Raw genomic sequence first — 27,114 nt, 5'->3', positions numbered from 1 at the left:
TTCACCGTGCGGTATGAATTATTTTTTAACTTTGTTCATTGGTTTGTTATGATTATGGGGATACCACATTTATACATCTTTCTTATGTTTTACTGCTTTTGCACAATAAAAAAAAAATTTTATTTTTTATTTTGTGTGACCACATTTTGGGGTACATAGGAATTTTTGATTATTTGTTATTGCTTTTTTGGGAAAAAGGATGTATTATTATGGTTACGTGCACTTACCCTTACCCTGATTTGTTCAAATACCTCTTAACTAACAGAAAGAAGACAGAGTTAAATAAAAGCATCTGAGATTATTTATTTGTTCTGTTAAGTAATGACACTCCTTGCAACGCAGAAAGCACATGTTTTTTAGTCTTACTTATAGTTGTGGAACTTTATGCCCTAAAGGAATATTACCATCTCTGACAGGATATGCCATAAATGTCAGATAAATGCGGGTCTCAACTCTGGAACTTACACCTATCTCTAGAACGCGGCCCCCTTACTTCCGTCCTAGCTTCTGCAGCTGTAGGTGGGTTCTGACCAACGTGGTCAGGTTTTCTGAAACAAGCCAAGCGTGTTTTGCTACGCTGTTTCTGAAATTCCTATAGAAGTAATTTGAAGTTACGGAAACAGCGTACGTAGCTTGCTGTGCTACACTATTTCCAGGACTCGGGAGCTACGGAAACAGCCTAACTTTCATTCACTTCTATGGGAGTTCCAGAAACAACATAGCAAAACGCACTCGGCTAATTTTAGAAAAACCGGCCACCTTGTCAGACAGTGGCCTTGAGCCCAGCCACCGTGGCAGATGGTGGGACGGGAGTCAGGGGGCCCTTTTTTAGAGATAAGTGTGGCTGTCTGAGATTGGAGTACCCCTTTAGGGGCCTTTTACATGGGCTGATGATCAGCCGAACAAATTACGTTATTTATGCCCAATGATCAGCCGAAAAAATGAACAAACACTCGTTTGTCGTTGATCGCATCTTTTAGGTGGTCTTCAAAATCATTTATCGCCAGCACATTTTCCTGTGTAAACAGAGGATGTACTGCCAGACAATAATGCAAACTGTATCGGGACAAACAATCGTATTTACAATCGTTCGTACCCATACAGTTTGAATACTTACAATGATTGCCGCATGTAAAAGGAAGTTAAAAAAGTGCCAGTTGACTGGCTATATCATCTATTGGCGATCATTTCTGGCAAGAAATCAGATTGTGTAAAAGGACCCTTATTGAGTTGTATTTTGGAATGAAATAAGGTAAATCATATCACATAAACGTATGCAACATGAAAGACTCCTCTTCATGATTATCATAGAAAACCCTAACAAAAGTCAAGGAGTAAGGTACTTTGTAATTTTCTAATCTTTCAATTTAGTAGGTGTCCATTGAATCAGTGTGTTGGTTTGTGTTTGCAAGGGAAATGCTTACCCAGCTGGCTGACTCTCAAATTCTTCTGACCACTGATCCTGGATGTCTTCAGTAGATAAATCAACATCCCTTGTTGTGGCAAAATTGTATTCACTTCCCTCTGTTCCATGGAAATAGATGGAGTTTCCATCTGATTGACAGCTATGCTATGGAGACAAGAAGAAGAAGACGACGTAGCAAGTCAAGTTAGTCTGAGGGTTAGAACACATCTATACGTCCATCTAGTCATCTGTCCATATTTGAAGTGCATTGAAAAGGACTTCGATTTTCAGTGTCAAATGGGTTTTCCTGGTATTTTGCAGAAAAAGATTAATCACTCTACAAGGTGAAAAGTTATACAATTCTCCAATGTACTTTGAGTCTCCACTGCTCGCCATTTTCTGGCTAGGATTCCACAGGGAGTTTTGATCGGGTATTTACTGCAGTTTTGTAGTGATTTTCATGTGCTTCTTAATCACTGTGAAAAACGCAAGGTAAAAATCAAATGCATTGTACCTCGAATTGTACCATGGATTTGAAATGTGGTTTTCAGGCATGCGGCTATTGCAGATGAAGAACATGCTTCACATGTAATAAACTCATGGCAATACAACTGAAACTCGCAGTAAAACGTGTGTGTTTTTTATCATGCGTTTTTCACAGCACTTTAGAAACACATGAAAATCACTAGAAAATTGCAGTAAAAACGCAATCAATACGCCCTGTGGAATTCCAACCTAAAGACCTTTTTTGTAGTTAGTGAATGAGAACACTAATGTTTTCATTCAAAGGCTAAAAACCTGTACAGACCTGTGCTACTCTCAGATGAGAAGTAGTATTCAGTCCACACAACTTCTGTAGATAAGGCCACAGTGCCCTCTGTAGATAAGGCCACAGTGCCCTCTGTAGATAAGGCCACAGTGCCCTCTGTAGATAATGCAACACACCCCTAGATAATGCCAGTGTCCTCTTCAGATACTGTCACACACCCACTTGCAGATAACGCCACAGTGCCCTCTGTAGAGGCTGCCACAGTGCCCTCTGTAGAGGCTGCCACAGTGCCCTCTGTAGAGGCTGCCAAAGTGCCCTCTGTAGAGGCTGCCCCAGTGCCCTCTGTAGAGGCTGCCCCAGTGCCCTCTGTAGAGGCTGCCCCAGTGCCCTCTGTAGAGGCTGCCCCAGTGATGTCAGGGGCTTGCCCAGAGCTGGAGTCCCAGGCAGAGCGCTAGTAGGCTCTTCCTGGGACTCCAGCTGTGCTCCTGACATCACTGGGACTCCTGCTCTGGGGAAGCCCCTGACATCATTGTCGATGTATGGACAGCGATGTCAGAGGCTTCCCCAGAGTCCCGGAGCAGAGCCGATAATAGCGCTCTGCCCGGGACTCCGCTCTGGGGAAGACCCTGACACACTGTCCATATATGGGCAGCGATGTCAGGGAATTCCACAGAGTCCCGGAGCAGAGCCGACACCAGCGCTCTGCTCGGGACTCCTTCTCTGGGGAAGCCCCAGACATCGCTGTTCATATGTGGACAGCGATGTCAGGGAATTCCACAGAGTCCAGGAGCAGAGCCGACACCAGCGCTCTGCTCCGCTCTGGGCAAGACCCTGACACACTGTCCATATATGGGCAGCGATGTCAGGGAATTCCACAGAGTCCCGGAGTAGAGCCGACACCAGCGCTCTGCTCGGGACTCCGGCTCTGGGGAAGTCCCAGACATCGCTGTTCATATGTGGACAGCGATGTCAGGGAATTCCACAGAGTCCAGGAGCAGAGCCGACACCAGCGCTCTGCTCCGCTCTGGGCAAGACCCTGACACACTGTCCATATATGGGCAGCGATGTCAGGGAATGCCACAGAGTCCTGGAGCAGAGCCGACACCAGCGCTCTGCTCGGGACTCCGGCTCTGGGGAAGCCCCAGACATCGCTGTTCATATGCAGACAGCGATGTCAGGGAATTCCACAGAGTCCAGGAGCAGAGCCGACACCAGCGCTCTGCTCCGCTCTGGGCAAGACCCTGACACACTGTCCATATATGGGCAGCGATTTCAGGGAATTCCACAGAGTCCCGGAGCAGAGCCGACACCAGCGCTCTGCTCGGGACTCCGGCTCTGGGGAAGCCCCAGACATCGCTGTTCATATGTGGCCGCGTGCTTGAGACCCCTGATCTAGAGCTATATAATGCAGCATAAAAGTCACTAAACACTTCATTCAAGTCCTTAGGGACAGTACTTAGAAATCCGTCAAAGGAGAGAATGGACGGAATAGAGGCACATGGGTGCTCCGACCCAGCCAAGTATGCTAGCAGTTTACCATTTTTGTTAATAGTGCGTTTTTTTATGCGGTTTTATGTGCGGATTTTACATTTTGATGCGGAAATAGGTGCAGTTATATGCTGCAAATTTTGGTGCGTTCTTTTTAATAAAACTAGTCAGATAATATTCGCAACCAGAATGCTAGATAAAGTGACATGCTGCAGATTTTAAAATACGCATCGCAGGTCAATTTACTAGCAGAAAAAATCTGCAACGTGTAGATGAGATTTCTCGAAATATTATTTACTTTGCTGGTACTGTATTACGCTGCGGATTTGCCACATGAAAATGCACGTGGCCTATTCGCACATAATACGCATCATGTGCATTTGCCCTTAGAACGACTCATTCTTTCACAAATGTTTGTAAGGAGTTCACTGAATTCCAGTGTGGTAGTGTAATAGGATGCAACAAGTCAGTCCATGAAACGTCTTTCCTTCTCGATATTCCACTATCTACTGTGAGTGGTATTATTGCAAAGCTGAAGTGTTTAGGAACCACAGCAACTCAGCCATGAAGTGTCAGACCACGTAAAGTTACAGAGCGTGGTCACCGAATGCTGAGGTGCATAGTGCATAAAAGTCGCCAACGCTCTGCTCCTCCTCTGGCTTTAACACCCACACAAAAACTGTGTCTGGAGATGCATGTCAAGGGTTTCCATGGCCGAGCAGCTGCATGAAATGCCAAGCGTCGGATGGAGTGGTGTAAAGCATGCCGACACTGGACTCTAGAGCTGTGGAAACATGTTCTGTGGAGGGATGAATCATGCATCTCTATCTCACAGTCTGATGGACGAGTCTGGGTTTGGAAAATGTCAGGAGACCATTACCTGCCTGACTGCAGTGTGCCAACTACAAAGTTTGGTGGAGGAGGGATAATACTATGGGGTTGTTTTTCAGGAATTGGCCTAGCCCCTTAGTTCCAGTGAAGGGTAATCTTAATGCTTCAGCATACCTAGACATTTCGGACAATTGTATGCGTCCAACTTTGTGGGTACAGTTTGGGGAAGGCTGTTTTTTCCAGCATAACTGTGCCCCAGTGCACAAAGCAAGGTCCGTAAAGGAATGGTTGGGTAAGTTTGGTTTGGAGAACTTGACTGGCACGCACAAAGCCCTGACTTGAACCCAATCCAACACCTTTGGGATGATTGCGAGTCAGGTCCTCTCCTCCAACATCAATGTCTGACTTCACAAATGCTCTTCTTTTTTTCTTTCATGACCTCCCATAAGCTTTTAGTCACATTAGAAGAAACACAATTGGGAGAATTTATTAACCACTGTTAGCGAAAAAAAAGATGCAAACTCAGTCGCACAGCTGTATTGCGTGAATTTTTTTGACTTTTCCCTTATTTACATCATGCTCATTACTTAAAAAAAGGGTGTGGCGTCATAAAACTGGTGTAAATGATGGCACAAATCTACGCAAGCTCATAGCTGCCACAGATTTCACTATGTAGGCCACAGGGCAATTTTACTATGTTGGCCACAGGACGGTACAAGGCTGAGGCCCATACCTTGCCTTTCCATGGGTCAATCTTCTTCCTGGCTGCAATATTAACAATTGTAATCCTTTGTCCGCTTCCAGTTCACAAAGACCCCTTATTCTTCATCCTAGACAGATTTTGAAACCCTTCTCCTACACTTATCTGCTCCACGCCCACGCCTCTTCACAGTTTAATTTTCTTGCTTCAATTCACCAATCCTGGTTTTCCTGTTTTTCTGGACAAATGGGTAATTAAACTAGGCATACCCCTGGGAGATGAGGAGAAAAATAAAGCATGTGTGTTAGCTCAGTCCCTCTCTATTGCATGTAGAACTAAGGAACACAACTACAATATTCTCTCTAGGTGGCATCACTGCTCCCACAGTGGTTTGATCCTTTTATCCGTCAGTTTTAGACACTTGCTGGAGGTATATGAGTGATGTGGGCACCCTATTTCATATCTGGTGGAGTTGCCCTCTTTTGCAACATTTTTGTTCTGAAGGTTTTTCAGTAGGGAAATGTCTTTGTGGAATCCTCATTTCACACTCTGCCTCATTTTCACTTCTTTCAATTGGCCATGGTTCTGTCCTCCCTTAAAAAGTGTCCCCGCTACCTTGTAGCCACTAGCGATTTGTAAGCCACTGGGCTAGAGAAGTGCAGGTAATTATGCAAATTGAAGGCTGATTGTTCTGAAAGTAACCATATATTTGTATGCATTTGGTATATATGTATGTATCTACTGTAACATAGATGATGTGTTCCCTATATTATTATTATTATTATTAGGGCCTTTGTTAACTTACGCCCTACTCATTTGTATTCTTATAATTTTTTTGTACGGTTATTTATTATATTTGTACATGTTTCAAATGTAAAACCTTCAATAAAAAGTATTTTTAGGAAAAATTGTAGGAAACCGGGGAAATATGTTTTCTATTTTTTTCACATTCTATTATAAGGAAGTATATTGAACAATGTTTACCCCTAATTGAAATCCTGTAGTTCTCTGAGCAGGTGGCGTATGTAAAGGCTCATGGGCCCTGGTGCAAAAATTTAGCTTGGGTCCCCCTACCCCTTCCCAACATCACCAGACCAATGTGCACGCCTATGCCCAGCCTCCTTGTCCGACAGACCCCATGAATGCCTCCATAGTATAATGCTCCCAACAGCTGATCCCACAGTATAATGCCGTATAGCTGCCCCCACACAGTATAATGCCCCCCATAGCTGCCCACACAGTATAATACCCCCATAGATGCCCACACAGAGTACAATGCTCCCCATAGCTGCCCACACACAGTACAATGCCCCCCATAGCTTCCCACACAGTATAATACCCCCATAGATGCCCCCACACAGTATAATGCCCCCCAAAGCTGCCCCACAGTATAATACCCCTCATAGCTGCCCCTACAGTATATTGCCACCCATACCAGCACCATGCAGTATAATGCCCCGTACAGTATAATGCACTCCATACACTATAATGCCCCCATACAGTATAATGCCCACCATAGCTGCCACATACAGTATTATGCCCCCATAGCTGTGCCATACTCTATGTCCCATAAAGTATAATGCCCCCATAGCTGCCCCATACAGTATAATGCCCCCATACAGAATGATGCCCATAGATGCCCCATACATTATAATGTCCCATGCAGTTTAATGACCCCATAGCTGCCACATACAATATAATGCCCCCATACAGTATAAAGCCCCCCATAGCTGTCCCATACAGTATAACCCCCCATACAGTATAATGCCCCCCATAGCTGTCCCATACGGTATAATGCCCCACACAGTATAACGCCCCCATAGCTGTCCCATACAGTATAAAGCCAGCCATGCAGTATAATGCCCTCCATAGCTGCCACATACAGTATAATGCCCCCATACAGTATAATGCCCCCATAGCTTCCCCATACAGTATAATGCACCCCATACAGTATAATGCCCTCCATAGCTGCCACATACAGTATAAAGCCCCCATAGCTATCCCATACAGTATAATGCTCCCCCATACAGTATAATGCCCTCCATAACTGCCACATACAGTATAATGCCCCACACAGTATAATGCCCCCCATTGCTACCTTATACAGTATAATGCCCCCATACAGTATAGTGCCCCCATAGCTGTCCCATACAGTATAATGTCCCCATACAGTATAATGCCCCCTATAGCTGTCCCATACAGTATAATGCCCACCATAGCTGTCCCATACAGTATAAAGCCCCTTAACTGTCCTATACAGTATAATGCCCCTCCATATAGTATAATGCCCCCTCAGCAGCTATCGTGTAAGCCCCCACTCCCATACCCAGTATAATGCCCCCATATGTACGTACCGAATAGAAAAACAATAACATAATTACTAACCTATTCCGGTTCCCATGACGGATGGAGGAGGTCCTTCTCCTCCTCTGCACTGTGCTGTGAGTGACTTGGCGAGGACAGGTATGATGACGTCACTACATTGCACCTGCCTGCGCCGAACCGCTCGCGGCACAGTGAATGCTGGAGCAAAGTGGTGCGCTTACATTTGTACGTTATGCGCGTTAACTGATTTTGGTACTGATGTCAATTACAGTAAACTAAACCATGGGTCAGGCACATGACCGGTTAATGCCCAGGATTTTGTTCAATTCAGCCAAAATGTATCCCACTGTATGACATACAGTGTGATACGTTGCCCGTTGAATGGCCCTGGGGAAACTCCTGAAGTCACTGTCCACAAATAGACACTGACGTTAGTAGCTTCCCCAGGGCTGGAGTCCTCTGAGCTTCTACTAGAGCTCTGCCCAGGGACTCCTGATGTCCATATTTAGACAGTAATGTCAGGAACTTCCCAGGGGTCAAAGTCCAAGGGCAGATCAATTGCGATGCTCTGCCTGGAGACTCCGCCATTGGGAAGCTCCTGACATTACTGTACATATAGTGTTGTACATATAGCGTTGTCAGGATCGGTATACGTTTTTTTGCGGGATCTCTCCGAATGGAATAGCATAGTCTACAACGTTATTCCATCCTTGAAAATAAGGTAAAACCCATTCACAGGAGTTATATTGTAATTTGTAGTAAATTTTCAGTGCGTAATCCGCACCGACAATAGGAGAGTTCTAGCCATGTGACAATTTAAAAGCAAATTGTTGTTCTATTACTCTTCCAACCTGCATGTATTTGGTCTTTCTCAGAACATGTTGGGCTTCCATATTGTGTAAAAAAAAAAAAGTGATATATTTTCGTTTTTAAAAAATGTAAAAGGAAAAAAGGAGAAATAAATGCCAAAAAAAGATGTGAATATGTAATTTTAGGTGATGTTTTTTTTTACATCTGGTGCATGCCACTGGGTAAACACACCTGAATACATATTTGGCAACTTCTGCCGACTTCAGCAATACTAAATGTGTGCGCATTTCTTACACGCTGGGTGCAAGACGGAGCTTACAATGAATGGTGCACAAACTGGCATTTGGAGAGAAAATTTTCCAATGCTGATTCCATAGCGATCTTTGTGCATGCGACCAGTGTCTCAGCCAAAGTCGCCATGTAGCCCCAGCCTAAAACTGTACAATACATCAATATACACTACCGTTCAAAAGTTGAGGGTCACTTAGAAATGTCCTTATTTTTGATAGAAAAGCACAGTTTTTTTCAATGAAGATAACATTAAATTAATCAGAAATACACTCTATACATTGTTAATGTGCTAAATGACTAATCTAGCTGCAAACGTCTGGTTTTTAATGCAATATCTACATAGGTGTATAGAGGCCCATTTCCAGCAACCATCACTCCAGTGTTCTAATGGTACATTGTGTTTGCTAACTGTGTTAGAAGGCTAATTGATGATTAGAAAACACTTGAAAACCCTTGTGCAATTAAGCTAGCACCGCTGTAAACAATTTTGCTGTTTTGAGGAGCTATAAAACTGACCTTCCTTTGAGCTAGTTGAGAATCTAGAGCATTACATTTGTGGGTCCGATTAAACTCTCAAAATGGCTAGAAAAAGAGGGCTTTCATGTGAAACTCGACAGTATATTCTTGTTCTTAGAAATGAAGGCTATTCCATGCGAGAAATTGCCAAGAAACTGAAGATTTCCTACAACGGTGTGTACTACTCCCTTCAGAGGACAGCACAAAGAGGCTCTAACCAGAGTAGAAAGAGAAGTGGGAGGCCCCGCTGCACAACTGAGCAACAAGACAAGTACATTAGAGTCTCTAGTTTGAGAAATAGACGCCTCACAGGTCTTCAACTGGCAGCTTCATTAAATAGTACCCGCAAAACGCCAGTGTCAACGTCTACAGTGAATGCTGTAATACGGTATGCCGGCCTTCAGGGCAGAGTGGCAAAGAAAAAGCCATATCTGAGACTGGCTAATAAAAGGAAAAGATTAATATGGGCAAAAGCACACAGACATTGGACAGAGGAAGATTGGAAAAAAGTGTTATGGACAGACGAATCAAAGTTTGAGGTGTTTGGATCACACAGAAGAACATTTGTGAGACGCAGAACAACTGAAAAGATGCTGGAAGAGTGCCTGACGCCATCTGTCAAGCATGGTGTAGGTAATGTGATGGTCTGGGGTTGCTTTGGTGCTAGTAAAGTGGGAGATTTGTACAAGGTAAAAGGGATTTTGAATAAGGAAGGCTATCACTCCATTTTGCAACGTCATGCCATACCCTGTGGACAGCGCTTGATTGGAGCCAATTTCATCCTACAACAGGACAATGACCCAAAGCACACCTCCAAATTATGCAAGAACTATTTAGGGAAGAAGCAGGCAGCTGGTATTCTATCTGTAATGGAGTGGCCAGCGCAGTCACCAGATCTCAACCCCATAGAGCTGTTGTGGTAGCAGCTTGACCGTATGGTATGCAAGAAGTGCCCATCAAGCCAATCCAACTTGTGGGAGGGCCTTCTGGAAGCATGGGGTGAAATTTCTCTCGATTACCTCAGCAAATTAACAGCTAGAATGCCAAAGGTCTGCAATGCTGTGATTGCTGCAAATGGAGCATTCTTTGACGAAAGCAAAGTTTGAAGGAGAAAATTATTATTTCAAATAGAAATCATTATTTCTAACCTTGTCAATGTCTTGACTATATTTTGTAGCCATTTTGCAACTCATTTGATAAATATAAGTGTGAGTTTTCATGGAAAACACAAAATTGTCTGGGTGACCCCAAACTTTTGAACGGTAGTGTATATATATAGCAACATCTCCCATGTATTTAGCAATATCCCCGCTGCAGATAGCGCCATCCCCCCCCTCTGTAAATGGCACCCCTTCCTGTAAATAGCACCACTGTAGCTCTCTGTAGGAGCGGAATCCCTCTGGCCGAAGATTCTACTCCTACAGGAAGCCCCTCATATATGGACAGTGACGTCAGGGGTTAACGCTAAAAGTGGAATCCCCTGCCAGAGCAGGGATTCCACACCAGGAGTAGCCCCTGACCTCACTGTCCATATATGGATAGTGACACCAGGAGCTTCTCAAGTAGCGGAATCTCTCGACACAGAGCGATCTGACACCGGGGATTCCGCTACTAGAGAGAGCCGCTGATGTCATTGTACATATATGGATAGTGACCCCAGGGGCTTCTCCAGTAGCGGAATCCCCGGCCAGAGTGTCGGCCGGGGATTCCGCTCCTAGAGAGAGCCACTAACGTCATTGTGCAAATGGACAATGACGTCAGGAGCTCTGTCTAGAAGAGGAATCCCCAGCCAGTGTGGTCTGACACAGGGGATTCCGCTCCTAGTCTGTTCAGGTGGCACTATTTACAGTGGGGGGTGTGATGCTTTCTACAGTGGGGGTGCTATCTGTGGGGGGGGCACTATCTACAGCGGGGATGGAAAAGGGGCTCCCTCTAGGAGGGGAATCCTCATCCAGAGCACTGGCCGGGGATTCTGATGCTGGAGGGAGCTTAGGTGGCGCTATCTACAGAGGGTTTTGCGGCGGTTGTGGGTGGCACTATCTACAGTGTGGGGTGTATTCCGAGTCGTGAAGGGGTTAATTATAATGATAAGAACAGAAATAAAAGGAATATATATTTTTTTACTGTTTTTATTTTGTTTTAACTATTTTTCCATTATAACAAAGGGGAAGGAATGGGGAACATTATCGGGAGAATAAGATACATGTCAGTATAAACATCAAGTATTTGTATAGCAGATATGCAATCAGATTTCTTAGTACATTCGGTAAAGAAAGTGAAACAAATCTCAAACAAGTACAGTATAATGATCGGTTATGACGTACATAAGTCTGGAATATCAGCAAGATATGGGTGAGCATTGTATATCATCAAGACATGTAACAATCATGAGGTGGGGGGGAAGGAAGGGATAGTGTATGAGGATGGATGCGTGAGTCACTAAATGTCAGCGAGAGAGCTCAAAAAGCAGAGTAACGTATTGGAGTTGACAACACAACCAGGGCCGCCATCAGGAGTTTCTGGGCCCCATACAGCCAAGATGTCTGGGGCCCCCCCTCCATTACCGGGGGTGGGCAACGGAAATTGTGGCGCTCACGTTTGTACGTTATACGCATTAACTGATTTTGGTGCCGATGTCAATTACAGTGAAGGAACAACATACCATGAGGGAAACAAGAGACAACCAAACTCTGAAACACGTCCCAATACTAGACATGCCATGCGCACAAGTATAATATAATGCCAATAGGGTATACAAAATATATGTATATGAGGCTACATCTATAAAAGAAATGCTGCCCATTGCAAAATGTGCATAGCAAGTGCCCGCTACAGATCACTGGCGCAGATACAGGCAAAAGTTACAGATATATGCCAAAAAAGGTGGTGTGAAAACGGATATACCTGTGGACATGATGGCAGCACGGGACGTGGAGAGATGGCACAGGACCGCCTCGACGCGCGTTTCGCCTGCGACCGGCTTCGTCAGGATTTTGATCTATTTAGCTAAAACGTATCCGACTGTATGGCATACAGTGGGATACGTCACCTGGGGAATGGCCCAGGGGAAACTCCTGAAGTCACTGCCCATGAACAGAGCTGGAGCCTTCTACTAGCGCTCTGCCCAGGGATGTCCATATACATAAAGTGACGTCCGAAGCTTTGCAAAGCCTGAGTACACGGCCGGAGCGTCGACAATGCTCTGGCCAGGGATTCCGGCCCTAGAGACCTCTGATGTCACTTTACACATATGGACAGTGATGTCAGGAGCTTTCCCAGGGACAAAGTCCACGGGTAGAGCACTCATGATGCTGCCTGGGGACTCCAGAATAACAAAGTCTACTACGCCATTTCATCCTTCAAAAATAAGGTAAACCGGCCCTACGGAGGCTAAAAGGACATAAAGGAGCCCTATAAATTATCGTTTACGTTGTTTATACTGTAAGGAAGGAGATTTCCTGACTACCAGATAAACTTAGGGCAACAACACGATGTGAAGGGGGAAGGGAGGGGGAAGCGCTTGTGAGGATGTAAGGAGCACTAATGCTCCGCTCTTACGTTGCCATTAAAGTTCAATGTGTTTTTCCACAGCAAAAATCGGAGGCTTTCCCTTTGATTCCTGGCACAGATGCTAAAAGCGTGTAGCAGATCCGCACGAGAATAAGGCCCTGTTCACACAGTGTTTTTTTGCCACATTTTTTTCAGCGGAAACCGCGGCAAAAAACTTCCGAAATTGCCTCCTATTGATTTCAACGGGAGGCGAAGGTGTTTTTTTCCCGCGAGAGAAAGAAGCGGCATGCTCTTTCTTCAGGCATTTCCGTCTCTGACCTCCCATTGACATCAATGGGAGGCAGAGAAAGCCTGAAGGAATTTCAAGGCAGATTTTTCTGCCTGCAAAAAGCTGTGTGAACAAGGCCTAAGTCCCATTGTCATTCAAAGTTGCTCATCCTCGGCTTTTCCATGTAATATATGTCGCATGCTACTTATTGCGGTGGTGGATTTCTTTTCATGGTGCGGACAAAAATACACGTGGAAAATTTTTCACAGCATGTGAACTGAGTTGCGGAAACCTCATATGCATGGGATGCAGAATCATCGACATGTCATCGGAATCCGTATCAAATCCAACATGTGTGAACGGGGCCTTAGTGGGAGTTGAAAAAAATCTCTGTTAGGCCAAATGCACATAATTATTACGTGCAAATTTGTTGCGGGTATTTTCGTGCGGCAAATCCTCAGTGTAATACAGGACCAGCAAAGTAAATGAGATCAAGAAATCTCATCTACATGTCGCATTTTCTGCACAAAAACTGACCTGCGGTGCGTATTTGAAAATATGATATATGTCACTTTATCTTGCGTTTCCGCTTGCGAATTGTTTGACTAGTTTAAAAAATAATAAAAAAATCTGCAGCATAAAACGTGCACTTATTTCCGAATCAAAAAGTAAAAACCGCACCTAAAAACTTATAAAAAAACGCACTATTAGGTGCAGATTTTACCTGCGGAATTACCTGCGGTTTTGATACGGATTTTGTGCACCAAATTCCTCAATGTGTGCGTTACAGAATTTGCTGGGGATTTACAGCAAATTAACCCTTTACATTGTAACTCTGCAACATTAGGTTATGTTCACACAGCTTATTTTCTGCCGTTTTTCTGGCCGTAAACGTCTGAAATATCAGAAGCAGAACGCCTCCAAACATCTGCCCATTGATTTCAATGAGAAAAAAACGGCGTTGTGTTCCGATGGGCCGTTCTTTTTACAACGGCCGCATAAAAAAACGGCCGCGAAAAAGAAGTGCGGGTCACTTCTTCAGACGATTCTGGAGCCGTTTTTCATTGACTCTATAGAAAAACAGCTCCAAAAACGGCCGTAAAAAACTTCTGAAAATCAGCGGTTTTCGCTTGAATATGTCCGTATTTTCAGACTGTTTTTGCTAATTGTGTGAACATACCCTTCTCAGTCATTTTTTGGATTTTAACTTTTGTTTTTTCCTCTCCACCCTCCAAAAGCTATAATTTTTTTACTTGCGGTACAAGTTGTAGTTTTTCATGGCACCATTTATTGTACCGCATAATGTACTGGGAAGCTGAAAAAAATTATTTGTGGGGTGAAATGCTGCACGTGCATGAGGTTTTGACAAACCCCATTCACATGAGTTGGGGCTTATTCAGACTAACGTGTTAATCGTCCGTGTGAAGGACGTTTTTTTTATTGGCCGTCACACGGCTGCATGTATTTCTATGGGGTTATTCACATGGTCGTTGTTCTAACAGACCGTGTGAAGGGCCTGTAAAAAAATAGGACATGTCCTATTTTTGTGCGTTTTCACGGATCCCTCAATAGACTCAAGTCTGTGAAAACGGGTCCCGCACGGCTGCAAATCGGCCGTTCTTCACGTCTGATTTCACACACGTTGGTCTGAATATCGCCTTAGGCCTTATTCACACGAACGTGTCCGTTTTGCACGCGCAAAAAACGCTGCGTTTTGCGCGAATAAAAGTTCGGTGTGGCATCAGCATATGGTGCGTGGCTGCGTGATTATGACACTCTGTTTTGATGTTACAACACAGTAAAGAAGGAGGGGCTTTTATGTTTCCCTTCTCTTCTTTACCAGCTGTAGCGCGAATCACGCGCGTCACCCGGAAGTGCTTCCGTGTGCCGTGCGCGATTTGCACGCACCCAATGACTTTAATGGGTGCGTGCTGCGCGAAACACGGGCAAAGTATAGGACATGTCGTGAGTTTTACACAGCACACATACGCGGCGTGAAATTCACTGACAGTCTGAACGGCCCCATTCACTAACATAAGTCCGTGCGACGCCCGTGAAAATCACGCTAGTAGCACGGACGTATAACACGTTTGTGTGAATAAGGCCTTATATTGTAATTTGTAGTGAATTTTCAGTGCGCAATCCGCACCAAAAATAGGAGGCAAGTACGTGGCCTTATTCAGACGTCCATGTTCGGTTTGTGAAATACGGAGCGTGTATCGGCCATATTTCCCGGACCGACCACAGTTCAGGGAGCCGGGTTTCTAGCATCACAGTTCTATGATCATAGTCCTTCCCTTCCCGTGGGGATGCTGTCCCCGGTCCCGTACTTAAAGCATCATTACAATATGGGGCAGTATTCCTGCGGAGAGGCAGGAACTCCCAGCAACACTGATAACTATGATGCTAGGAGTCCGGCTCCATGAATTGTGGTCAGCCTGGGAAATACGGCCGATACACGCTCAGTATGTCACGGACCGAACGCGGCCGTCTGAATAAGACCTTAGTCTAGTTACACAGTGCGGTGAAATCCCATTTTTTGCCACAATTTTTGCAAAATCGCGGCAAAAACGTGATTTGACCGCACTGTGAGAATATAGCCTAACAACACTTTTCATGTCTTGAATCCTTTTTTTATGCAATTTTCGTAATTGGGGCACAAATCACACGGTTTTGCAGCGATTTTTATATAATCGCGGCAAAACTGCGCCATTTTTGCCGCGATTACGAAAATCGCGGCAAAAAAAACGCTAGGAAAACGAAAAAATACCAAAAAACATTTTAATCAACTTTATACATACTACAAACGGGGTCAGGGGGATGGGAAGCAGGATGGATAGGGGAAAATACTCACCAGCCTGCAGGTCCTGTCGGCAGTGTAGAGGAGCTGGCTGGGGGGCGGGATCTCCACACACAGCTTCTGCACATGCTGCATCTTCAACAGGTATGCAGGGGGTGCCGCGAGCGTTGCTAGGGGGGTGCCGCGGGCGTTGCTAGGGGGGTGCCGCGGGCGTTGCGAGGGGGGGCCCGTGAGCGTTGCGAGGGGGGGGCAACAGTCCGAGGTGGGGGGGGGGGCGACGGCAGCCCGGCGGGCCCCTTTTCTTCATCCATGTGGCCGGGCCCCTGACGGGAGTACCAGTAATACCCCCCTGATGGCGGCCCTGAACACAACCAAGCATTAGATGATTGGTGGAGCACCACCAGTCGTCTGTTCAAGATGCCAGGTGGTATACTGAAAACATGTATTGAGTTTTTGTTTTATCCTAGGCGGTAACGGGTCAATAAACGATTACCACAAGGAAAAACATTTTTTTACTTTAATTTCCTTATGCAGGGTAGCCGCCATCCATTCCATCCCTAAAATATGTGAACGTTTTTCTAAGAACAATTTCAAGGATTGGGGCTGAAGTGATAACTATTCTTGTAGGATGGCTTACGGGCTGCACTAGAAATTATAAAGAGTGTTTTTTTAGCATTTGAGGCGCACAGAGGAGAATCTGAGTTTAAAACACTAAAAGCTGCCCAAAGAGGAGATGTCCGAACAAAGTTAACTAAGTATTTCAAAGCAAAGGCCTCAACTCTCTTCCAAAACTGGTGAATAACAGAGCAACTCCAAAAGCAATGATAGAGGTCAGCATTTAATGCTGTACATTTTGGACAGGCTGATGTGGGAATTCTGCCCATAAGTTAATTCCTCATCGGGGATATGTAAGCCCTATGGGTAATTTTCAGCGCCATGTCCCAGTAAGATGCAGATGGGAGAAATCATGAAGCAGCATATAGGCTGTCCATAATATCTTTGATAGACAAAGTAGGAAAATGCTGTAACCAAAAGTTTGCTCTCCTCGAAGGGGCAGTGTAGTCTATAGGAGATCTCAGAAAATTATAATACAAACAATATTTTTTTATGTGAGTTTTTTGTTTTAAGCAGTAAATTGACTACCACATCTAGAGTGAGTTTAGGTGATATTCGATGAGTGTTTTTCCTTACGTAGCTAGAAACCTGCAGAAAGGGGATTAGTGCTTTGGAGGAAAGGTGGATTTTATCCTGAAATTCTCTGAATATGAGCGGACAAGTATTGACCGACAACATAAGATCAGAGATGCATCTCACACCCCCTCCACCCACTGGTCAAATATTCCAGCATGATGACCGTGTTGAAAGTCTGGGTTACCCAGAAATGGTAACAGTAATGTGGAATGGGGATCTAAGTTGGCTTTTTTGCACACAGCATGCCATATTGTGATAGTTGTGGAGAGAAGGGGGTTGAGGTGCACCTTGCCCAAAAGGCTGTCACTAGGGGCGTGTAAGATATATAAGAAGTATGGTTTGGGAAATTGTGCCTCTATGGAGCGATCTGAGTAGTGGGACATGTTATGGTTCCAGTCTGCCATGATTCTCAAAATAGCCGCCAAGTTGTAATTACGTATATTTGGGAAATTAAGACCACCATATTTTGTTTGTTGTAAAACCCTCATGGCTATTCGGAGACAAGCATTATTAATCCATATAAAGTTTCTGTATAAGGCTGTAATAGTCTTCATCTCTGGGCTTTAGATATATAGGAAGGGATTGTAGTAAATACAGCAATTTAGGGAAAGCCATTGATTTCAGTAGGTTGGGTCTGCAAGAAAATAAAAGGGTGGAGCATTTCCATGTGAGAAGTAAATGTTTTAAATGTACAATGTGAGCATTTATGTTATCAGCATATAGTTTGTTTGTATTTTTTGTAAGGATTGTCCCTAGATATGTAATATGTGATCGCGTCCATTTGAGCGGGAGTCCCATAGCCCACGACGGAGGGGATGGGCCTTTGAGAAGTACGGCTTTTGATCTTTGTAAATTAATGGTAAAACCCGATTGTGGTCCATATGTATCTGGAAGTGAAAGGATTGAAGGGAGCGATTGTCTGGGGTTAGATAGAAACAGCAATATGTCGTCAGCAAATTCTGAGACACGTGTCTCTTGGGAATTAATTTTGATTCCTTGAACATTCGTATCAGAGTGTATCATGAGTAATAGGGGGTGTAGCGATATGTTATAAAGGGGAGGGGAAAGGGGGCAGCCCTGACTTGTTCCTCTATGAAGTCATAAAGGGCTGGTATTTAGTCCATTGCTGGTGAAGTATGTGAGTGCATCCACCTGCATCAGCTTCACAAAGTTGGGAAAAAAAAGGCCCATAGTTTCTGCTAAAAGGAATATCTTAATATGTGTCTGTATTACTTTTTTCTTTTAATTTTAGTTCCTTTTAAATAGCATATCAAGAACATATACTGAACATGTATTATTAAAACACAATGTTTATAATTTATCGATAATTCAAAACACACCCCTTTCCCACACTGGAGATAACAATAACTAAGAAAAATGAAAAAAAAAAAATTTCATCCTACTATATTTTCTATAGTTTCCTTTAGAAAAACACACCAAGCATGGGTCACAATTTGTTTTTTACTTTACAATAATTTTTTTCATCTGGAGGGGGACGCAGACAAAATAATCATTAAACCTTTTGCTGTCAGGGGTTTTTGGACAGTTTGCAGTTCTGGTAACCAGGACAATTTTCACACTGTTGACATGTACAAATAAAACATATATTACAAAATTCAAAACTCAAACTTATTTTCTTAAAGTAGACATCTGGCACATTGTCAAAATGCCTCTCAGCAATTTATACACATAGGTACCGTTATGCAATTTTGTGTCAAATTGCGATTCTTCATAAAAAGAGACATACAATTTTATATTTGTGGCTAAAAATGTGACCCAAGCAAAAAATATGATGCACCACACATCCTAAAAACAAAAGTTCAACATGTGCATATTTCATTCATTCCATTTATGTGTATGTCTACATGCACATATCTTCATAAAATCACCAAAATTGAAAAGACTAAAAATAGTTTTTTAAACTGCAAAAGTAAAAAAAATTTAGTACCTATAAAATATAGGGATTACACACTCTAAAAAGTGAGTGCACCCCCATACCCTATATATTTCCTGAAAGCAGACAATCTGACAATTACAATAGTCTTGACAATAGGTTGTTGCTGTCATGTCTACCTTCACGTAACTTTGTGACAAACATAATTTTTTTATTTTTTTTTAAATTAAAACTCACTTAGAACTCACTTAAAACTCACATAGAAGCAGAGATTGAAACCAAACACAATGTAAAAATAATAGACCAAGGTGTGCAAAGTTCATATATACCACAAACATCTACATCAGCTTGTGTTTTCAAAAATTCTAAAACAGCGGCCATGCAATATTTGGCCATTATCCACAAATGTGTTAAATATATATATTGCACACAGCAAATAGCTACTATGCTAACAAAATCAATACTTTTTGAGAGCGCACAGCATACGATATATAAAAATATAGCTTAATAATTTATACACACAACCACCTTCACGCAGTGAATCAAAGATTGAATAAAAGAAAAAATTGCATGGAAATTCAACTTTGGAACTAAAATGTGTAGTAAAGCAGACCCCTTAGGCCATGTTCATACGTCATATTTTCAGGCATATTTCAGGACATAAAACGCTCGTATTATAGTCCAAAATGTACTTTTAAAAACGCCTGCATACCGCATCCCATTGATTTCTTTTTTGTAAATTCTCTTTTTATTTGAGAAATTTTTAATACAAACAACAAATACAATCAAATAGAGCAAATAACAAATGCAGGAAGTTATCCGGCATGACAGCTATGAAATATAATAAGATTCTTACATATAGGGCTAGCGGAGCCTGTTTAGAAAATAAAGGAAATGAGATAACAATATTTAAGTTACATGTGAACAAGTCACCGGTGAGTAATAGGATCGCATGAGAAAAATAAAGAGCAAACAGAAATAAAAATAGTAGTTACAAACAGTATTTACAAATTCCATGCGAACAGAGTATACCTCAGTAAGTGCTTAAAGTAAGCTCAGTAAAAGGGGATACATGGTTACAGACTACGTAGATAGTGATTATTAAGGCACTAGAGATAGTTCAATAGAATAGGGCTAATTTGGAGTAGTGGAGTAGTCGATTGGAGAGGGTGGGGGATAGATGTTTGGAGAGTAAGAGTATGCCTAAAAGATCTCCAAGGTTTCCAGGTTGACATGAATCTAGGGTGGTCTCTAGCTTCCCAACTAGCCAGCTCCTCCATTCTGCAATTCTGATACATTTTTTCATACACGGTGTTAACTCCAATGAAGTGGAATTAATAGCTTTGCAGCAGTAAGAAGGTGGGTGGCTAAGTAATTTTTAGCTGGCTGAAAGGGAGGGGTAGGGACCCAAACTAAGATCAAAGGAGCAGACAGAGATACAGACTTCCCAGTAATATAGCAGATTTTGTCAGACACTGTTTTCCAGAAAGGTTTAATTAGCGGGCAATCCCACCAGATATGTGAGAGAGATCCAACACCTTTGCTACAATGCCAGCATGACTCATCAGGAGATAAATTCATTTTATGGAGATATTCAGGTGTTCTATACCGCCTGGCAAGTGTTTTTAAAGAGTTCTCCTGAATTCTAACACACCTCGAGAAGCCATGCGAACGTTGTAAAATAGTGGAGATTTCAAGAGGTGACCAGGAAGTGTTAAGCTCTTTCTCCTAAGCTGTAATATATCCTGGTTTAGGCGGTGCTGAATGAAGAACAAGGTCAGCATTTTAGAGAGCAGTTTGGTGGGGCTGGAAGGGAAGCAAAGCAAGGTATCTAGCCATGAGAGTTCTGTAGGAGGGGAAAGTTTTTTCTAATTTATGGCAAAGACTTTCAAATCCAGCTGAGTTCAGAAAAATACTCATGTCAGTACCTGTGGGGGAGAGGAGATCAGAAATATTTATAGGGGATGCGATATTTCGGAATACAGTATTTAGAGGAGTTTAGCCTCCTATTGATTTCAATTGGAAATACACTGTGTAGTACATATGAGGCGCATTTTTGCGCTGCTGAATTAAAAACGCCTCGTAAAAATACGCTTCATAAAAAAGAACATGTCACTTCTTGATGCGTTTTACAAGCTGATTTTTCCTATTTCCCATTCGCACTTCAAAAAACGTTTCCAAATATAAAAAATGCTGGATTCAGAGACTCTTTTCTCTTGAAATCAGCCTTATCAGTATTTTTCAGCCTGAACACATGCCGTGTGAACATGGCCTTAAGCAAAAAAAAATATATACTCTGCAAAGAACTGTAAGATGTGTGAAGTTGATACAAACCGTACATGTCTACGCTCACAGGTGTGTGTTAAAGAAATGGCATAACTACAGGAATGCACCAATCAATTATTGCATGTAAATTAAATTGGGGATTATATAGGTATATAATTTCCCCCCCCCCCCACTTTACAAACTCTAAGGCTGTATCCACACGTCGCAGTGTAATCATGCTTTTGTCGTGATTTAATGTACTACAGCTCGGCCACTATTCCATGACCAGAGCCATCTGCTTCCAGCATGGACGTCTGGTGCCCAGAGGAAGCAGGAGCAGCTAATCGGTGCGGGGTCTAGGGCCGTCAGACCCCCACCGATCATATACTGATGACCTATCCTGTGGATAGGTCATCAGTTGTCCGGTCGTGGACACCCCCTTTAAATTTGTATAAACAGTGTATCTGAATAGTGTAACATACTCACCTCTCCGAACTCCAGGGCTGTCTTTTCCTGTCAGCCGTCGTGGCAGGGTTGTCGGGCAGCACATTTGCAGAGTGCACGGCCGTCTGTCCAGTCAGAATGTAGGGCACTGTATTTGAATTCAGCTCACGGTGGCCTCAGGGGCAGTTACTAGTGTTTCCTGTTTCTTATAGATGCATGAATCTGTCTATAGTTGTGACCCAATCTACCTCTGACTACGATTCTGCATTACCGCCTTTGTACTATTGAATGGGTTTTTGAAGAGCAGAAACATTTTCTGGAGTGGGCTAAACATCAGGTTTTTGTTATCACTGTTGTTAAGAACCTCTTATATCTAGAAGCTGCCAAGAAACGGAATCCTAGATAGGCTAGGTAGGCGCTGTTGTTTACCAGATTTAATTTCATTGTCACGTTTAAACCTTGAAGCAAATAAGGGAGATGCACTCTAGAATTTTTATTACAAAACAGTACAGTTTAATTGCAGTGCGGAAGTCAATATCCTGCCTGTGGGGATTTTTGTATCTGCAGTTTCAACTAAACTGGCTGGAGGGATAGAAGCCTGTCAGCAACTTGCCCTTGAATCCACCCTAGTAGGGAAATTATTTGTGCCTGCACAACTCAGATTACGAGTATTTTAGGAAGTTCTTGATTCTGTTTTGGCAGGTTATCCCTGTATCTAACTTACTTGCAGATTAGTATTGTGTCCGTTTTGGTAGCCTTCTTACCGGCGAGATACTAAACCCTATGTTTCAGCCTGCAAAGCATGTGCTCATTCTAAGCAACCACATATATTACCCTTCTGCAAACTCTCCCAGTGCCCAAGAGGCCACAGACATATATTATATCCATAGATTTTATCATGGATCTCCCTGTTTTAAATAATAAAACTATAATTTGGGTGGTGTTAGATCATTCTGATTTCATGCTGAGCCCTGTAATTCATCCTGCGGTGGTAGTATCGATGCCAAAATTCCCTACAACTTAAGGAAAAAGGGTAGGAGACCCATTAGGAACACTATGGGACTTTCTAAGACATCAGTTGAGGCCGAAAAACGTAAGGAGTTTGCTAGAAACTCCGGACAAGATGGCGCCCGAGTCGAATCTTCCTCACCGGCACATGCACAGACTGTGCAGCCTGCCATACTTAACTCTGCAGAGGAATCTTCCACTCCTGAGCGGACGCTGAAGCAGTTTTCGGAGACGCTTCTGGCGGCGATCCTGGAGACTCGGACATCAGTCACCACTAAAGTCGAGGAGGTGAAAGTGGATGTCGGTTTACTGCGTCAGGACCTTCATAACCTGAGAGACCGGGTTACCCAAGTCGAGACTAGAATCTCTACCTTGGAAGATTATACGGCAGCCATGCCTCGCACGCTGAGTGGCCTTACCGGCAAAGTGGAGCTGTGGTGCCAAAAGGCTGACGATCTTGAAAATCGTTTGTGGAGGAATAACTTGCGGATTATAGGCCTCCCTAAAAGGGTGGAAGGCCAAAGGCCAGATGAATATATTGAAAAATGGCTGAAAGACTTGTTTCCAGACACTATATTCTCGCAGGCTTTTGCTGTTGAAAGGGCGCACAGAGTTCCCGCCAAACCTCCACCACCTGGCACGCCTGTTGAATTGTAAAGACTGGGACACGGTACTGCAAGCGGGTCGACGTAAAGGAGAGATCAAGTTTGAGAATACTACAGTCTCCATTTTTCCCGATTTCTCTCTGGAGTTACAACGCCAGAGAGCTTCATATGTTCACATCAAAAGACGACTGATATTCCATGGCCTATCCTGCACGCTTGAGAGTGGTTGATGGAGACAGATCTGTATTTTTTACCACCCCGGAGGCGGCTGATGAATGGCTCTCCAGAATCAGACGATCTCCTCGCCGCTGACATATCGTACCTGTTCGTGAGTTGGTGGTCGTGAGTTTTGGGAGATCACTCTCAAACATTTACTTGTGGTTCTCCTGAATTAGTTACTTGTTATTTTTTCAAAATAGGATGTGAAGTTTTGCAGTTCGAAGAATATCCTTTTTATTTTTTTAGTGCATATATATTTCTCATGACCCTTGTAGCTTATGTGTTCTTTATATATTATATGGGGGAAGCGGGACGTGGGGGCATAGCTATGGTCGTTCTCCATTTTGATTTATACAGGGTTTATAAGCCTTGGGTGTTAGATGTCTTATTTGTCTGCCCTCCTCCTTCCTTTAGTTATTGTCACGGACACTGGGTTTGTGGACCCACTAGGCCGCTCCGCCGTAGCGGGGAAGCAGCTGACCAGGTCACAGTCTATGTGAAAGTAAGATGGCAGACAGTAATGCTTAGGTACCTGAAATAGTCCGGGCGGTGGCTGTGGCTTCAGCACGGATGGAGGCAGGTGCGGAAAGTGGCGCCAGACGTGGCGGGCAGTATCCGATGAGCAGGTGGCACTTGACGTGGCAGATGGCACTTGACGTGGCAGATGGCACTTGAACACGGGTAGGCACAGGAACAATGCGGAATACAGGAACGGTAACAGGGCACGGGTAACAGCTGGAACGGGAGACACTAAGGGACCATTTGCGAGACAGACTGGGAAAGACTAACAACGCTCAGGCAAGGATCAGAAGGGCTGGGGCATTCTTATAGAGCAGGAAATCATGTGGGTTAATGAACATTGTTTTCATGTGCGCGCGCTGGCCCTTTAAGAGCGGGCGCGAGCGTGCGCGCGCACCCTACGGGACCCGGCCGGACGGAGCGGAAGTGAGTGCTGGCATCTCATAGGAGGGAGACGGAGGCCAGCGCTCACAGATCCATGGCTGCGGGCGTCGGGAGGTGAGTGAACCCGACGGCCCGCGGCCATGGGCGCTACAGTTATGTGTATTGGGACATAGTCTTCTTTACTGATTTGATATTGATAGATACATGTGGATGCTACTGGAGTGTGATCTCATCTTTCTTGATTCCACTGTGTTTATACCCTTAATAGTGCAAAGTACCCCATTTTCAAAGGCGTAGCTAAAGGCTCATGGGCCCCGATGCAAAGGTTCTTATTGGGCCCCCCCCCCCGCAAACTTCTCATGGCCGACGGTCCGCAGATTTCAGCTGCATCGCTTGGTCTCCTAAGTGACCCAACAATGCAGCACTAGCAGCCAGGGGCGTCACTAAGGACTTAAAATGTCAGGGGAAATAGCCCCAATACATATGTGTCTGCCCAGAAAAAATGTGTGTGTGTGTGTGTGTGTGTGTGTATAGGAGACAGCATAGCATATCTATAGCACTACGACCCTATAAACTATGGATAGGATTAGATACATTGGCTCAGCAGACAGTATCACACATGATAGGATTAGATACAGTGGCCCAGCAGACAGTATCACACATGATAGGATTAGATACAGTGGCTCAGCAGACAGTATCACACATGATAGGATTAGATACAGTGGCTCAGCAGACAGTATCACACATGATAGGATTAGATATAAGGCCCAGCAGACAGTTTCACACATGATGGGATTAGATACACAGCTCCCTTCCCATTCATTTCCCTTACATGCTCACACTGTGAATCGCCGACACGGATTCACAGTGTGACCGGAGTGAAGTGACCGGAATGAAGGGGAAGCAGCTCTCGTACGAGTGCTGCGGCCCCTTCAAAACAGCTGATTGGCGGGGTCCGACTCCCGGGAGCTGGCCAATCAGCTTCAGCAGACAGGGATATTAATCTTACCCTCATCTACAGCCGCAGCGGAAGTCCTGTCCTGACTCTATCCAGGATCACGACGTTGTGCGCGGCGCATAGCGTTGTGACGTAATGCGCTGCACACAGCACTGTGATGTCAGGACCTCCGATTCGATTCCAGAACCGGGAAGGTAAGTACTGTCAGTTACTATAGTAACAGGGGCCCGTGGCCCGAGTTACTATAGTAACTTTTTATTGATGTGGTGCAGGGGGCTGCGGGCCCCCTGGCTTCGGGGCCCGGTCGCAATTGCGACCAGTGCGACCCCTATAGCTACGCCACTGCCCCTTTTTTATTTGGTTCTCTCAGCCACGTATGCGTCTGAAGCTCCTGTTGAGCCCTGCTGTTTACTGTTACTGTTTAATGTCCTGCGCTATATCATACTCCTTTATAGAGTTGACAAGGAATATATATGTCACCTTTTTGTAGTGACCCTAGCACAGCTACTTTGAGACATGTGGGCTGCTCTTCCTGCAATGGTAATGTTTGTACTATGGCATCTCTTAAAACATTGACATGGAATGTGAGAGGGATGGGATTGCCGGGAAAGAAAAATATAATTTTTTTCTGTGCTACGGAGAAACATGCTAAACATTATATGCCTTCAGGAGACGCATCTGACTGCTGATAATGTGCATCTGTTATGTAAGCCTTGGATTCAATGGGGGAGACACCCCATAAGATCTTCCTCGTCTAGGGGGGTGTTGCTGTTGATTCATAGAAAACTCAGATGGGAGGCCCTTCATACAAGAATTGATGCGGAGGGAAGATTTGTGTTTGTACATGCCAATGTGAATTTCTACCCCATTTGTCATTCTAGGAGTGTATAATCCGCCTCATGGCTCTCTTGACATACTTAGAGAGTCCATTTCATTCGCTTCTACTCATCAGGTAGCTAGAGTTTTCCTCATGGGTGATCTAAACCTAACTATGAATCCTTCTATGGATCGTTTTAATATGTTAGAAGGGCCCAGGGCCCAAACAAGCACTTCACAGCTAGCTTCCCTGATAGAGGAGATAGGATGGTTTGATTTGTGTAGGGTGTGTCATCGGGGAATAAGAGAGTTTACGTGCCATACCCCCCAGTTTAACGCATTATCTTGTATTGATTATGTATTTGGCTCTCCCACTATTTATTCTGCCATGCTCACTATTGATCACCTACCTAGAGGGGTATCGGACCATAGCCCGATTCTTTTACAATTGAAGCAGCAGACTGAAGGTTTAAGAGGATCTCTTAAAATAACCCTTTTTGGTTACAACAGATTCAAGTAAACAATAGAATTCCCAACCAACTGGATGTCTTTATAGAGGCACATAACCAGGAACAGAATGGCCTATTGATTTGGGACACATTAAAATCCTACCTGAGAGGCTGTCTGCGTTCTTCTATCTGATATGTTAAGCGATCCTCAGCTAGACAGGAACTTGAACTAGCTCAGAAGTGCAGGGAGTTAGAGGATACTTTTGTGGGGGACCCTTCCCCACTTAATAGAGAAGCTTGGCTTGCAGTGGGCAGACAATATTTACTTCTCGTATGGGAGAAAGCCACTCGTAGGATATTTTTTACTACGCAATCGTTTTTTGAACTGGGAAACCTATCTAGTAAATTATTGGCCCATATAGTGAAACAGAATACAATGTCTTCCCCAGTGCTGGCATTTGCAACCCTAATCAGGGCTACTCTATCATGCCTCAAGACATTTTGAATAACTTTGCTGACTTTTATAGGGAGTTGTATACCTCGAGGGCTCGCTACTCTCTTGCTGAATTGGACACCTATTTGGATGAGGTTAAATTTCCTGCGCTGTCATCTGATCATAGGCTTATGTTAGATGCCCCTTTCACAGTGG

General features: G+C 44.0%; 1 protein-coding gene across 4 annotated transcripts in view; it reads right to left on the bottom strand.

Moving 5' to 3' along the window:
- RELN (reelin) overlaps window positions 1-27,114 on the bottom strand; it is a 749,731-nt gene that overhangs the window by 291,968 nt on the left and 430,649 nt on the right. For all 4 annotated transcript variants that reach the window (XM_075857310.1, XM_075857311.1, XM_075857308.1 and 1 more), the window contains exon 11: window positions 1,425-1,570. In XM_075857310.1, the coding sequence (XP_075713425.1) occupies window positions 1,425-1,570 (146 nt within the window). The remainder of the gene's footprint in view (window positions 1-1,424; window positions 1,571-27,114) is intronic.

The sequence above is a fragment of the Rhinoderma darwinii genome, chromosome 3, assembly GCF_050947455.1.
Source record: "Rhinoderma darwinii isolate aRhiDar2 chromosome 3, aRhiDar2.hap1, whole genome shotgun sequence".
Lineage (NCBI taxonomy): Eukaryota > Metazoa > Chordata > Amphibia > Anura > Rhinodermatidae > Rhinoderma > Rhinoderma darwinii.
Note: the sequence above shows the minus strand (reverse complement) of the source record. Positions and strands in the feature narration are given on the sequence as shown.